This window comes from Trachemys scripta, chromosome 13 (genome assembly GCF_013100865.1).
Source record: "Trachemys scripta elegans isolate TJP31775 chromosome 13, CAS_Tse_1.0, whole genome shotgun sequence".
Classification (NCBI taxonomy): Eukaryota; Metazoa; Chordata; order Testudines; family Emydidae; genus Trachemys; species Trachemys scripta.
In genome coordinates, this window is record NC_048310.1 from 28,936,516 (window position 1) to 28,953,024 (window position 16,509).

General features: G+C 40.8%; 1 protein-coding gene across 1 annotated transcript; it reads right to left on the bottom strand.

Moving 5' to 3' along the window:
* Nucleotides 1-2,839: 2,839 nt before the first annotated feature.
* SNX20 (sorting nexin 20) lies at nt 2,840-15,324 on the bottom strand. Its single transcript, XM_034788467.1, has 4 exons — nt 15,204-15,324; nt 10,401-10,573; nt 8,322-8,473; nt 2,840-3,913 (listed from the first exon to the last, which is right to left on the bottom strand). Exons 2-4 carry the CDS (start codon nt 10,564-10,566, stop codon nt 3,245-3,247), a joined length of 987 nt encoding a protein of 328 aa, XP_034644358.1. The 5' UTR covers nt 10,567-10,573; nt 15,204-15,324; the 3' UTR covers nt 2,840-3,244.
* Nucleotides 15,325-16,509: the final 1,185 nt, after the last annotated feature.

Here is a 16,509-nt window from a genome sequence, read left to right on the forward strand (position 1 = left end):
TATGAGAAGCTCCTTGACTGGAAATGTCAAAGAAGCAGAAAATAAAATCAGCGCTTTAAATTAGACAGTTGATACATTCTCTCTGAATAGCACTCAAGATGAATGACTTCTGCTCTAGGGAATGATAAAAGTCCTGGCCAATCAGTTAGCACATAGGCAACATTAAAATGCCTTTCATGTAAAGCAGTTTGCAATGGGAGAACTGCACAATGAACAGATTGCTCTTTCTTCTGCCTATGTCCTGAATTCAGTTAGTAATTAGCGCACAGTTTTTCCATAAGGCAGGGGAACTGCTGTCTTTTTTGTAAGACACTTGATGATGGATGGCCTGAGGCTAGGGCCAGGTCTAGACCAGAAACACTTTGCTCCTACTACAAGTATCAGCAAAGCATTCCTAGTGTGAATGCCTTTTGCCAGTATAGTTTATTCCCTCCTTCTCCCCCCATCCCTTAAGTGCAGGGGCTTCTGCCAGCATAGTTATCTTGGCCAAGGATCACACGCCTGACTGACATTGTTATGCTGGTAAAAGTTTGCAGTGTAGACCTGGCTTCTATCTGCATGATCAGCTGTGCCCTTTCAGAAGACAGAAGCTATGGCATCACAACAGGGGTGTAGACAGAATAGGTGTTAATTGAGGTCTGTTATTTCCTTTCTCCAGCAGGACATTTTTTTTTTTTGTAATGTTCATTAGTATACAACATGTACTCCCACATATAGTCAATTGCGGGATTAGAGCCAGAAGGCTCCATTATGCTATGTAGACACATCCACAAGTTATCTCTGGGGAAGGTCGGGTGAGAGGGGGGTAGAATTCCACCAGACTCTGGAATATTCTAATATGGGTCTCCCTCTGTCTCTCCTGTTGAAGCTGTTCCATTCTATGTACATAATTATGTATTGGGCCAGAGAGCCAGTGAGAGTGATTCTGTAGTCTAGTGGTTAGGGCATTCATCTGAGAGTGAAGGAACCCATCTTAAAATCCTTTCTCCCCATCAGGTAGAGCAGAGAATTGAGTGGGTGTTTCCAGTGTGCTGGGTGAGTTCCCTAATCACTGCCATACAGGTTGTAAGGGGAGAATCCACTTCCCTTTTGTGTGGAGTTAGGTGTGCTCTGATAACACCTGCCACAGCAGACCCAGCAAGGGAACGGCTTGAGGCTGGTGCAGGAGCTTGAGCATCAGATGACACTGAGGCATTGTGTGCATGCCCAGTAGCAGAAACATAGGCGCCTGGAGGACTTTTATTGTGACAATGTAGGCACCTCCAAAGTTAGGTGGCAGCTGAGCATGGGGTTTTGAGGATCTCAGTGGTGCCTATGTTTTTTTAATTTTTAATTTAGGCACCAAAGTGCTTTTGTGGATCTGAGCCTCAGAGTTTAGAACTCAATATTCAGAACTGCTGGGATTTGAACTCTTTATTGCTTGATTCCCCATTGTGTTCAATGCAACAGACCACACCATGCCCACCCAATATTGATCTACCTGCTGTAAACATCCATGAACACAGAGGAACTTCATGTATGCCATGATGATTCACAGAATGGTCACCATGTGGTTAAGGGAGACAGCAAGGATAGAGTTCAGTTCCTTCTGTTCCAAAAGCACAGGTCCCTCCCCAGAAGCTGCTCAAGATAATCTGCTACCCTAGGCAAAACTACAGTGTGCCTCCCACTCCTATCTGCTAGAACAGAGGTTCTCAACTCAGATGGGGGTGCATATCAGACTTTCTGGGGGTGGGAGAGTGCATGGGGAGCCTTCTGATAGTTTGGTGGTTATGACAGAGGGATGGCCAGGCCAAATTTGTGTGAGTGCATTGTGCCCTTGCCACCCTAGACAGAATCTGCTTCCCTAGGTAGCTGCCTAGTTTGCCTATAGGTAGAACAGCCCCTATCCCTCCCAAGAGAATCTGTCAGCAGCATAGGTGCTATGAGACACAGCTGAACAGTTCCGAGTGTGTTCAGTACAGAGCAGTGGTTCACCCCGTTCATCATAACATGAAGACCAATTGTTTACGTAATAAAATAATAGCATTTGTACTGGGAAAATAAAGGAGTAGAGTGGTGGGGGAATGCTCTCCTTTTTACGTTTCCATCTATCCCAACCACTGTGCCACTTTCATTTGAGAAGCTTTCACAGAAATGCCAGGACCAGGGCGAGCTCAATATCTTCACCTGTGTGTAGGGCTCCTGAAAGAATTAGCAATGTCATTTCAATGCCAGCATTGTCATGTCAGTGTTAAGTCGTGACATTTCCCTAGGTCATACCAGGCTCTAAAATAAATGCATTATAACATTAAACAAAATCCTAACCAGGTGTATTGCAGCTAGATCAGAATTAAAGGCTACCATTGTATTAGCCAGATGTTCCCTCTACGGCATTCTTTTTTAGTTCCTTTTCATTAGGTGTATTTTGCATGGGGTATGAATTTTCCTCTCAAGTAAGAGCTCTGTTAAAAATTGCCAATAACAGGAATGTGGTTTCAATGCAAGTCATGAAATCATATCAGCTTTAAAAAGGAAATTAAAAGTAAACCCCATCCCCAGTGAAATGATGACCACTGGTAGCTGCTGCTGCCATTGAAATAAATTGTAAACTATCCATTGACTTCAATGGGAGCATATCCCATGGTATTAAAAGTCAGAAAATGATTGGGAATTTCTGAGCAGTTTTTGACAATGCTTCGATCATAGTTACAGGGGAAAAAATAAGAACTAATTTCTGATACTGTGTCCTTTAAATAATAGGTCCTGAAAAATTCTTTTTAAAACATTTTCTCCTTCCTTCTTTGTTCATAGGGGTTTTTTTCAGTAACAAAGTCCATGATCCTGTAAATATGTAAACACTTGCATAACTTTATTTATATGAGCGGTTCCATTTTAACTGACTATACAGATGAAACCGTGAAACTGGCTATAAACAAAGTACTGTCAAAAATAAACAAACTGAAAAAAGAGGTTTCCCCCCCACAAATTACTTCCCATTTTAGTAAGCATAGGTGTTACTTGTAACTATGCAGTAAGTACACAATTATCTTACAGAAATGGGATAGTGTCCCTTTTATATTTTATCATACTTTTTTAGATTGAAAACTATCAGAATTTTAACTTTTGCTGTCTGTATTTGTAAACTGTATTCTCTATTCAGAATTGCTTTAAAAACATATTTTGAAGTCCATGTTCTTCAATGGGAGCATGATCACATGTTTTTGCTATTCAGTGAAATACGATCAGTGATCTTTTCTTGCACTCATTGTATATACTCTCGAACTGCAAGTTCTTTTAGGGTAAACACTTTTATTTGGTCTCTTTTTGCCTTGCTCTCTTCCAGTTTCTCTTGCAAGGATAGAAAGTCTTTGCCAAGTTCATATGCCAAAGTGATCATTGTCTCTAACAATGGAACATAATACCTATGCCCACCATGCATCTGTAGGCGAAGTAAAGCCTTTTCTCCATATTCATAGGCACTTGCTGGGTTCTCCAGGTCTTTGTGACACACAACTACAGCACAGAGTGTAGGGACTATTAAAACGGGGCTGTGTTTGGTTAATTTTTCCTGCAGAGCGATGACTTGCACAAGGATTTCCAAAGCTTTGGTATATTGGCCTCCCCTCAGACAGCCATAAGCTTCCTCCATCTCTGGTCTTATTAAGAAGTCGATAAATTTTTTTGATCTCCGGACACATTTCATAGAATACAGAAATCCCAGATAGTCCCTGAAGGCTAATTTTCTCTCATTGATCATTTCCTCTGTGAAGTTTCCAGTTAGGCACTTTTTGGGAAAGGTCACATCTTCTATTTCTTCATTAAAGTCCTTCAAAAGATTTTTGTGCAGTTTTTCAAAATCTGAATATCGACGCTCAATTACAGTTTTGTTGCCATCAAAACTGCCTGTCTGGATGATGATGATTTTATACAACTGGCAGGAAGAAAAAAAAGCAAGTAGCAAGAAATAGTCAGTCTTGTTGCATAAAACTGTAGTCTTGCTGAATGTTAACAAACATATTTTAAACTTTGCTTTGGTTTTGTCTGCATTGGGATTTTGCCCTGATAGGACTGACACTGGGGCAGGTGTAAACTTAGACAAGGAAAGCCACAATTTGCACCAATGGAGTTTGTCCCTGCTTGAAAAAGCCTCCCCCTCATGCAAATTGCACCAATTTACATCTAATTGTGCTGATCTGCATTCTAGATGACCGTGTGCAGCACTGGTTCTGCTATATCAGTGACCGGCCATCAGTTGCTAGAATTAGAGCATATTCCCAATATAAACAAGGTCTTTGAGATAGGTGTCCATTGAGTCAGTAATTCCTAACCACTACTGTTTCAGATTGTTGTGACTAATACTTAGTGTTTGCATGTAGTGCTTGCATATAGGGCACCTTAGGAGCTTGATTTCAATAAGAAGGCACTCAGCACCTGGGGTCCTTAATCAGGTAAATTAGCAAATTGCTTGTAAAGGTTTAGAAGGAGTGCTTTAAATAATTTATGGTTCATTCATGTAACTGTATTCCTTAATAACACATATGGTTACTACAAACAATCATCCGTAGCAAACTGAAGGGATTTCCCAGGACTAATATTGAATTTAATATATTTTTCATTGGTTATAACTGTTAGAAATATTTCTATCAGATATTTCTGGGGATTTCTGGGCATTATTAATGCTATGAAGGAGGAGGAGAGAGCTGGAGGGGACATTTGGTATATGCAAAAATGAGATGGAGGAACTTCAGAGAGATTTTTTTCTAAATCATTGTCCTATTATGCAAAACCTACCACTTTATATAAATACTGAAAAAGTGAATGCCACATTTCTAAAACAAACTGTTTGCTATCCAAGATCCTTCAGCAACCTCTAGCAGAAACACTTTTTATACAATAATTTACAATTTAACAGTACTCGAGAATAAATTTCTCTGAATTTTGCACTGACCTTGATAGCAAAATGAATTTAGTAAATATGACACTAAAAAAAAAAAAACCTCTCAGAGCTGCAAAACAGAATTTTGATGCTACATATTCTTCAAATAGATTTCCACCCCGGGCCTAATCCAAAGCCCATTAAAATTGAAGAAGTCTCCCATTAGGCTAGATCGGGGGTCGGCAACGTTTGGCACGCGGCTCGCCAGGGTAAGCACCTTAGCGTGCCGGGCCAGTTTATTTACTTGCTGACGCGGCAGGTTCGGCCAATTGCGGCCCCCACTGGCCGCAGTTTGCCATCCCGGGCCAATGGGGGCGGCGGGAAGCCGCGGCTTGCACATCCCTCGCCCGCGCCGGTTCCCGCTGCCCCCATTGGCCCGGGACGGCGAACCACGGCGAGTGGGGGCCACAATCAGCCGAACCTGCCGTGTCAGCAGGTAAATAAACTGGCCCAGCCGGCCAGGGTGCTTACCCTGGTGAGCCGCGTGCCAAACGTTGCCAACCCCTGGGCTAGATCCTCCGCCTGTATAAATCAATGTACTTCCATTGAAGTCAGTTAGGCTATGTCAATTACACCAGCTGAGGAGATAGCCTGAATGGGTTTTGGATTGGGTCAAGATGTTACTCACAAACAATCTCATCCTGTTCCCAGTGAATTAAATGGATTTAGGCCCACAGTTTGCTTAAGTCAAACTGCTCATTTGTGGAAATGGGCATTAGATGTTACAAGCCAATACTAGCATAAGAAACTCTCTCATTCTGTTGTAAAAAACATTCTCCATCCTTTGATTTTAATCCTGATAAATCATCATTTTAGCAAGCTTCTCTGTAGCTTCCTAAAGCTGAGGTGCCACTGCTCTGATCTCTTTTCATTCATTAACACAGTGACGTTTTCCTATACTCTGCCCTGCTCCCTGCTGATAATAAAGTACCTACTGGTTATGCAAATTCATAACAACATTGCAAGAGAGCAAGAAAATTGCACAGAATGTAAAATGATCATTTAAGAAATCTGACTACCAAAGGCATCTGAGTGAATAATTCACAACAAACAATCTGTTAGATGAATTTATCCCTTATCCCCTCCTTCCCCCTTTCCCTGGTTTGTGGAATGTCCATGAGCAAAAGAGGTGATTTCCTCTAATAAAAACATTATTCAGATTAGCCTAACAATTTTTTTAAGGTGAAATATCTTTAAGTAGTTATTGATATTAGAGCTAAGTTCTACCACCCTCACACACACTACGTGATACCTTTATTCCTTGAGCACTTTTATTGAAATCAATGGGACTATTCAGGAAGTCAGATATTGTTCAATCTGTGCAAGGGTAACAGAATCTAACTGGAACATGTATAGTGTGTGACTCTCCTTTGAAAATATAAGATCATACTAGGCCAGACTCTGAAACCTTTACTCACATGCTAAATAGCACCTTATTCCAAGAGGTGTCCCACTGGGATCAATATACCAGTGAGAGTAATAATAATACATAGTTCTCAGCACTTTTCATCTGTTTACCTCACTTTACAGAGGAGGTAAATAGCATCATTCCAGTTTCACTGCTGCGGAAACTGAGGCACGGAGTAACTTGCCCACTGTTATCCAGCAGGTGAGCGGCAGAGTTGAGAATAGAATCCAGGTCTCCTGAGAGCTCAGCACAGTGAGTAAGGATATCAGAATCTGGCCCATTGTGTTGGTTTTCCCCTCTTGACATTCAAATGTTAGATGAAAGAGCAAATTGTTTACACTAATTGGAAAAATGTGATTAATAAAAACATGGTTTTTTTAGATATGATCAATAGGGGATTTTTTCCCCTTAATGTTGATAAATAGATCTGAAATGTCACAACAGTGGAAATGCATAATCACAATCGCACAGTGTCAGGAAATGTCTTATTCTTTTCACTTACTATTGTCCTGCTCCTCTCATGCTTTTTTTTTTTTTTTTTTTTAAATGACTACTGCAGAACTATGTGTGCAAGAGGATACAGTCCAAAGCTGGTCTAGTTGTAGGATTGGAGCCTTAGGCTTTGTCTGCATATGGAAATGTGTACTTACACCAGTGCAAGCCTCAAATTATAGGTATGTTATACTGCCACAATGTGGGGCTTACACCAGTGTAGCTTTGATGTGCTTGCATCAGTATGAATTTACTACTCTGTGTCTTGTCTTAGTCTTAAATTGTAAACTCTTTGGGGGCAGGAACTGTTTCTGTTTTGTTTGTACAGCGCCTGGCGCAATGGAATCCTGGTCCATTACTAGGGCTGCTGTGTGCTACAATCGGGTACAAATAACAATAATGAAGACAGGGCCTACAAAATTAGCCCTGTTAATGTGTTTTTTTCCCCATTGGTGCAGCCTTTATTATGAACTGCTTGTTGAAGGGCTTTTTTAGGGCAAGATTCTGCCAACCATGCTTGCTTTAAGTACTACCTTACTCTAAGAGTAGGTACTACCCAATGTGAACAAGGGTTGCAAATAGGGTTGCCAACTTTCTAGTCGCACAAATCCGAACACTGTAGCCCTGCCCCCTTCCTCGAGCCACCAACCCTTCCCCACCCCTTCCTTGAGGCCCCACGCCCCACTCACTACATTTCCCCTCCCTCGGTGGCTCGCTCTGCCCCACCCTCACTCACTTTTACTGGGCTGGGGCAGGGGGTTGTGGTGTAGGAGGGGGTGATGGCCTAACTGGGAGTGTGGGTTCTGGGGTAGGGCTGGAGATGAGGGGTTTGGGGTGCAGGAGGGGGCTCCGGGCTGGGGCAGGGAGTTAGGGTGTGGGAGGGGGAGAGGGCTCTGGGCTGGGGGTGCGGGCTCTGGGGTGAGGCCAGGGATGAGGGGTTTTGGGTGCAGGAGGGTGCTCTGGGTTTGCGGGGGGCTCAGGGCTGGGGCAGGGGTTGGGGCTTGGGATTGAGGCTTGGGACTGGGGTGTGGGCTTACCTAGGGCAGCTCCTGGGAAATGATGCAGTGTGGGGGTGAAGGCAGGCTGCCTGCCTGTCAGGCGGCTCCACGCGCTGCTCTCATCCACAGGGAACTGGCCAATGGGAGTGCGGAGCCAGTGCTCAGGGCAGGGGCAGCACGCGGAGCCCCATGGCCCGCCCGCAGCCTCCCTGCCTAGGAGCCGGACCTGCTGGCCAATTCCGGAGTGCAGCATGGTGCCAGGACAGATAGAGACTAGCCTGCCTTAGCGCCGCAGCACCGCTGACTGAATTTTTAACGGCCCAGTTGGCGGTGCTGATCGGAGCCGCCAGGGTCCCTTTTCGACCGGACGTTCCGGTCGAAAGCCGGACACCTGGTCATCCTAGTTGCAAAATCTGGTCCTAAGTGAGGCTTTCAGGTAACAACCCATGATGTGCAGACATCTGCAGAGTGAATGAAATTGTTACATATTCATTTGTTAGCTTACCACATATTTAGATAAGTACTGTTCTACAATTCTGGTTGATGGGATTTCAAAAAGGAGTTTGACTTGTCTACAGCGGCGTTTCTCATTCCTCCAGTAGTCCTGAAGCTGCTTAGTTGTCATTGACGAGCTGGGACTTGCGGAGTTACTGGTACCTAAAACAATATATTTAATATCTCAGGTTGTAGCCAGTGCATCTGGGAAGAAAATCCATGTACATTCACCAGGAAAGTGGAGAATTGAATTTCTGATACTATATTGCATGAATAATGTGTATATCACTACTTTTAAGACTGATAAAATAAGATAGCTCACAGCTAATAGGAACAGCTTTAGGTCATCTAATTGTAAACACTGTGTTACTCTGAAATTTGAAAGAAAATAAACTGATTACACAAAATTAAACTCATCTAGTCTACTGTAAAATATGAAGGCTTGTTAGTAAAGCTTGTTAGTAAAATCCTGATGACAACAACTTTGCCTGAAAAAAACATGGTGAAAAAATATCCTACAAGCATATTGTAGAGCTAGGTTGTGAGTTCACTATAGGTGAACAAGCTGCACTCTCCCAGGAGTAGCCACAGGGAGATCATGACTCACATGTGCCTCTGAGTCACACTGTCCTCCTGTTTACTTTTTGCTGGGGCAGTGGAGGGTCGAGGTGGGGGGGGGGGCGGGAGGCAGGGGAGAAAGGGAAGGGGTAGTATATGGATGGCTCATATCTGCAGCAAATTCTGAAACCCCCTGCACCTGCTCATGTGCTCTGGGTTGATGACTGGGGGGTGGGAGGGGTGAAGCCAAGACTTCATCCATACTCTGCCCCTTCTATTGGCTCAAGGTAGCCAGCACAGGAGCAAAAAGGGAGTTCTTACTGCCCCAATTCCTTTTTTTGTACACATGGTCCAAGCTATAATCTAGACTACAGGTTATAACCAAAGCCAGAATATCATTTGTAAATGTAAAAATGGGATATAATAGGCTGGGAAGTTAACTTACGGGGAAATTGGGACTAGATTTTAGCAATGAAGGACATTTCTGTCTTTGGAATCCAGTCCTGATAATTTTGTTCAGGTGAGCTATGGTACAGCAATGTGGATAATGTGGGACATCACTACAACTGCTCTTTCATATGGGCATATCTGGACTTTCCATCACTGAAATTATTTGTCTAGACAACCTAGATCATGATGAGCAAATTATTCAGCATTGCAAACAACGTAAATGCATGGTCACAAATGGATAAGAAGGAAATCACTAAACACTTCTATTTTTCACATTCAAATTGTAGGTACCCAGAAAGTCCCTTAAATAGTTTAATTTTTTTTAACCTGCTCTTTAGGTTAAAATACCATTAAAATGAGTTTCTCTTCCTCAGGGTTTGACCCAGCCTTTCCTAAATGTATGGTTTTAAGGAAGGTGTGCTGTTCATGACAGCATTACAGAAAGAAACACGAATAGTCAGTTTTCTTTTAAATAAAATCCATACCTTTAAGAAATTACCAATAAATGTATTTGCACAACTGACAGCATTGGAGTTCTTAGTCCATTGTACAAGTTCAGTGCAAACCTTCCCAGACACCATACCATAGCGTGCCTTCACCCTGGCCTGAAGAGACTACTACCATGGAGTGGAAGTGGTCATTCACTTTTCATTCCTGTTCTCTCCTTGGTCTCTGTGCAATGTGTTGGCAGATTTTTATGGTGTATGTGAGAACTAAACTGAGAGCACCAATTTATTTCGTATAGGCCACCTAAGAGGCACCAGATGGTCATGGTAACTAACTGTGTAGTTTAGAATGGAGTAAGTTTTTGAAGAAGACTTTTGAAAGGAAAAGCTTGTGCTTCTCTCTCTCTCTCTCTTTCTCTCTCTCTCTCACACACACACACACACACACACACACACACACACACACAGACTGATTTGCCATTGCATTACTCCTGTGTAGCTCCAAGTTGAGTAGAATTATGACAATGTAAAACTGGAGTAACGCAGGAGTGAATCAAGTGCACTGTTTGTAACTCATGAGACATGTAGCACTGATAGCTCCATGAAAAATAAGTAAATAAATGGTGGGTCCTAACCTGAGAGAGCAGCAGTTTCTGGGTTGTCATTGTTAACTTGAAATGAAATTTCAGCTTCGATTTCATTTTGTTCTTCATCTGACTGAGCGGCTGCAGAACATGTAGTTATGTCAGTTACAGGCTCCCACTGATCTCCTTCTGCTGTGTGGTGCTGGTCTCTGTCCATTGCAAAGCTGTCGCAGAAGGAATACAAAATCATGCACTTCTCATCACCAGACACATTAAGAGCTTTAGAAGTCTCCCAGAGTCTATTCTAGATAATTGTTTGTTTTATTGAGTTAGGGCTTGATCTGACCCCCACTGAGATAAATGAAAAGATTCCCATTGATGTCAGTGGGCTGAAGTTTACAGAGCTGCTAATTCCTCAACACCTATGTGCTTAGACACAAAGTTAAAGAAACAGACATTGTTTACAAATATCCACATGGGATAGCAATAAAGGAATGCTGCAGCTGCCAATAAGAGTGCTGGGACCTATATGGTCATTTTGTCAGGAATTAAGATCAGACAGACAAAAGCAAGAACTTATGCCAAATAATATGTGTATTTAGGGTGAAATCCTGAATCCATCAATGTCAATGGGATGTTTGCTATTGCCTTCAGTGGGGCCAGGATTTCATCTCTTGTATTGTGCCTCAAAGTTTTCTGGACTTGGCCACAGATCAGTTGTTGAGGGGAACAAATTCTGGAAGGCCTTAAGGGAAACAGCCAGACTGCTGGAGAGTTTACCCCCCAAGATTTAACAGTCTAGCTGTGGCGGCATAAGCAGTAGCTCAGGCTAGCTGCCTGAGTACATTCAATCACATCTGAGATCCTAGGTATCTGGGCGGCTAGCCCAAGCCGCTGCCTGTGCCACCACAGCAACACGGCTGGTTTTCAGCACGCTAGCTCAGTCAATCTATGTGAATGTCTACCCAAACTGGAAGTTATGCCTCCTGCTGCATTGGAGATGAACCCCTGAATCTGTCAATGGCTAGGCCGGTGAATTACTAAGTTTTCTATTTATTATGTAACAGCATGTTCCTCCTGTCTCCCTTGCTTGTCTGTTTTAGCTACTTGCTGTGTCTTGTCACAATCTAGATTTGTAAACTCTCTGGGGCGGGACTTGGGGTTTTTTTTGTGTGTGTGCATATGTGTGTTTTAAACTATACGTTTGTAGAGAGCTTATTATAATAGGGCCCTAGCTCCTATATGGCACTACTCCAATACAGCTCCCTAATAGGGACCTATAGGCACTACTATAATATAAATAACTATTTATAATATCATTGTGATGAAAGGGTTTTAAAAACTTATAACAACTTTGTCAGTGATTTGTGTTTGATCAGTTATGTGAGATGAACTTTTTTGCTCACAGGTTGGCTAAAAAAGAAGGAAAGACAAATAATATAGGTTACTTTAAAAAGTCACAGCTCCCATTCCTGCAGTAAAACAAAAGATTAGTGAAAGATGTTATTGAGAGTGAACTGCTGCAGTATGTTTAGGAAGTGGGAGCTAGTCAAGACTGCTTGGTTCTCACTTCTGCATAATTTAAGGATCTTTGTGTACAATCATGCAGTGCTGTACTTAGAGGTGGGGGAATTCCTTCATGGACTCTCTTGCAGTCTATTGCATCAGTAGACATTTACAAGGTTGCAAAAGCACTTACTTTAATCCCTCCCTGTCAGTAAGGTGGAGCAGAATTGAGGAGAATGCAGCTTCCCCCACTCTACTGAAAGTGCTGAGGGAGAGCTGCCCTGGCTTGGGCAAGCAGAATTCCCCAAAACTCCCCCTTTCTCCTTGGCAGGGACCTGATTCAAAGTCCATTGGCTTCAAAAGGTTTTTGGATCAGGCCCCTGATGCAGTGAGAGGTGCAGTCACAAAAGTGAAATACCTGCAAGCTGCATGGAAACTTTTTAAAAAACACCATAATAGAGGCTCAAACTAAATGTATATCCCAATTTAAAAAACATAGTAAGAGGACCAAAAAAGTGCCAGCAGTGCTAAATAACAAAGTATAAAAGAAGTGGTTAGAGGCAAAAAGGCATCTTTTAAAAACTGTAAGTAAAATCCTACTGAGAAAAAAAGAAAGGAGCATAAACTCTGGCAAGTCAAGTGTAAAAGTACAATTAGACAGGTCAAAAGAATTTGAAGAGCAACTAGCCAAAGACTCAAAAACTAACAGCAATTTTTTTAAAGTACATCAGAAGCAGGAAGCCTTCCAAACAATCAGTGGGGCCACTGGATGATTGAAGTGCCAAAGGAGCACCCAAGGAAGATAAGGCCATTGTGGAGAAGCTAAATTAATTCTTTGCATTGGTCTTCACTGCAGAGGGTGTAAGGGATATTCCCACAATGAAGCCATTCTTTTTAAGTGATAAATCTGAGGAACTGTCCCAGATTGAGATGTCAACAGAGGAGACTTTGGAACAAACATATACATTAAACAGTAGTAAGTCACCAGGACCAGATGGTATTCACCCAAGAGTTCTGAAGTTCAAATATGAAATTGCAGAACTACTAACTGTAGTATGTAACCTATCATTTAAATCAGCTTCTGTACCAGATGACTGGAGAATAGCTAATGTGACCAATTTTTTAAAAAGTCTCTAGAGGGGATCCTGGCAATTACAGGTTGGTAAGCCTGACTTCAGCACTGGGCAAACTGTTTGAAAGTACAGTAAAGAACAGAATTATCAGACACATAGATGAACACGATTTGTTGGGGAACAGTCAACACGGCTTTTGTAAAGGGAAATCATGCCTCACCAATCTATTAGAATTCTCTGAGGGGGTCAACAAACATGGACAAGGATGATCAGGGGGATATAGTATACTTGGCTTTTCAGAAAACCTTTGACAAGGTCCCTCACCAAAGGCTGTTAAGCAAAGTAAGCAGATAAGAGCAAAGGTCCTCTCATGGATCAGTAACTGGTTAAAACACAGAAAACAAAGGGTAGGAATAAATGGCCAGTTTTCAGAATGGAGAGAGGTAAATAGTGGTGTTCCCCAGGGTTCTGTATGAGGACCAGTGCTGTTCAACATATTCATAAATGATTTGTAAAAAGGGATAAGCAGTGGGGTGACAAAATCTGCAGATGACACAAAATTACTCAATATAGTTAAGTCCAAAGCAAACTGAGAAGTGTTACAAAGAGATCTCACAAAACTGCGTGACTGGGCAACAAAATGGCAGACGAAATTCAATGTTGATTAATACAAAGTAACGCACATTGGAAAACATAATCCCAACTATACATACAAAATGATGTGGTCTAAATTAGCTATTATAACTCAAGAAAGAGATCTTGGAGTCATTGTGGATAGTACACTGAAAACATCTGCTCAATGTGCAGCAGCAATCAAAAAAGCTAACTGAATGTTAGGAACCAATAGGAAAGGAAAGACAGAAATATTATAATGCCACTACATAAATCCATGGTATGTCCACACCTTGAACACTGCGTGAAGTTCTGGTCACCCCATCTCAAAAAAGATATATAAGAATTGGAAAAGGTACAGAGAAGGGCAACAAATATGATTAAGGGTGTGGAGCAGCTTCCATATGAGGAGAGATTAAAATAACTGGGACTTTTCAGCTTGGAAAAGAGGCGACTAAGAGGGGATATGATAGATGACTATAAAGTCATGAATGGTTTGGGGAAAGTGAATATAGAAAAGTTATTTACCCCTTCACATAATACAAGAACCAGGACTCACCCAATTAAATTAATAGACAGCAGGTTTAAAACAATCAAAAGTAAGTTCTTCTTCATACAATGCACAATCAACCTGTGGAACTCCTTGCCAGGGGATGTTGTGAAAGCCAAAACTATAACAGGGTTCAAAAAATAAATAAATTCATGAAGGATAGGTCCATCAATGGCTATTACCCAAGATGGGCAGGGATGCAACCTCATGCTCTGAGTGTCCCTAGCCTTTGATTGCCAAAAGCTGGGACTGGATGACAGGGGATGGATCACTTGATGACTACGTGTTCTGTTCATTTCTTCTGAAGCACCTGGCATTGGCCACTGTTGGAAGACCGAATATTGGGCTAGGTGGATCAATAGTCTGATCAGTATGGCCATTCTTATGTTTCTATGAATGTTTTCACTGCTCTTTCAGTCTTTGTCAATCACTGCTCATTGCACATTCAAAATAGCCAGTTATTGAATGTTCAGTTAGTCAACCGAGTTTGATTTATTGCATTGAATTCCCAGAGAAACAACTTCATTTTATAGACTATATACTTGAAAAACCTTACTTTTTAAAAATGGGAATGTGACCATAAGAATCTCCAAAAAGCAGATTAAATTATAAAATTTACCTTAAACACCTGTAAACTAAAAATGGTTGACCAAATTTAAACTAGATTTTCCTCCTGAGTTGCAAGTTTATATACAGCAGAGTGATATTTATGTTCAAGATATAAACCTCTGAAAACAAAATTGTATAATGGAAATACTGACGTGCCCATAAATACAATGGTTCTAAAGGTGCCATTATGGTGATGAAATAGGCCCAAACTTCATTGTTCATTGTGTTCAAAAGTATAATACATACATATATATATATATGAAGTAATATTCTGTCATTGTAACATATGAAAATTAATCTAAACTATTTAAACTAATCATTAAACTACTATTTACCTTAACATCTAAAAGCACAATAAAGTGAAATCTGCACTACCATTCACAAAGACAGTCTGTTGCTTTAAACAGGTTGTTTCATGGTAATATTTATACTGAAAAATACCATTCAAAGTTATTTAATTGAATGCTTATTAATATTACAAAATATAACACACAAAATGCTGACCTTTGAGCTTCTGAAGAGTTTTCAAGGGTGATGAGATTGCAATGCAAGCCTTGCTTTTTATTTTCAAAACACAGAAAAACATGTCTGTTGTCTTGTAGCAGACAAGCTCTTTATTTTTACAGAAAGGAAGGAGGAAGTCTTGCTTAAATCTGACTTCCTCATCCAATTAGTTTGTTGTTTTAGTGGGTGGTTACCTCAAAATGAAAGTGGCTATCTGCCCTGAGTCGTTTTTCTTATAGTTTACAAGCAGGATAAACCTAATCCCGTTCCCATAGTTATACTTTTTTTTTTTTTTTTAACAACACTGCAAGTTACAGACAATGCCAACTTTAACTTGGATTATCTTGGTTTCTGTCACAAGTCTAGCTCTTTTAAAGTTAGATGTATGATTTGCTTACATTGCTTACATTGTGAACAGACAATCATGAATGAAATCCTTGACTTCAATGGAGACAGGATTTCACTCATGATGATAATATATAGCTATATGAGAATTTCAAATTTTAAATCTGCCCGTTTATATGTAGCCATATTATTTTATGGTTCTCAAGGGTCTGAATACTCTTTGGTCTTGCTAAAGGAAAGTGGCAAAGAATTTCTTTCAGTGTTTTAAGACCTATATGCTCAGTTATTTTAAAATAAGGAACTCCTAATTAAATACCTGCAGAAATATAAGCACATTGTTATTATCAGCATTGTTCACTGACTATAAAATTAATTTTTCAAACTTTGACTTGATTACTAAAAACCTGTCAAAATGATAATTAGCAATGTCATAAAATTAACAAAATAAGCACATCAATGAAACTCTGAATATCAACACAATAAAAATGTAATAATGTATGTCTCTTTATATCCCCAGTTTCATTTAAATAATCAAATGAAGCATGAAAAATGGATTTAAGAGCATAAAAGTATGTTATGCAGGTTCTGCCTGAATGGGAATTTTTTTTAACGTTCAAGCAAAAAGTTTGGCTGTTTGGGAGTACATGGAGAGTGTGTGTGTGTGGGGGGAACCTTTTCTTATTGTAAAAAAAATATATTCTTGCAACCTGTATTGAACAGTACGTTTGAGAGTTCTGATGAAAAATTGGTTTTGATTTTCACATGCACAACAATAGTGCAATTTTAGTAGTGGTAGCACACATTCTGAGGGAAGAAAAGATTTTCTAAAAGGTTAATTTAGCTGACTACTTAAAAATTATGGAAAGTTAGTAGTGATTGATGCCTGGATCCACATGCACTGGCTCATTCATCATGCATTTTGTATGAAATACTTCCATTCACTTCGTTTGTCTGGCATATA

Excerpts from the sequence above, each read along its gene's own strand:
- SNX20 (XM_034788467.1), bottom strand. The coding sequence starts at position 10,566 with ATGGACAGAGACCAGCACCACACAGCAGAAGGAGATCAGTGGGAGCCT. Across the intron at positions 8,474-10,400 it reads AGAAACTGCTGCTCTCTCAG|GTACCAGTAACTCCGCAAGT; the intron begins GTTAGGACCCAC and ends ATATTGTTTTAG. Across the intron at positions 3,914-8,321 it reads AGTACTTATCTAAATATGTG|TTGTATAAAATCATCATCAT; the intron begins GTAAGCTAACAA and ends TCTTCCTGCCAG.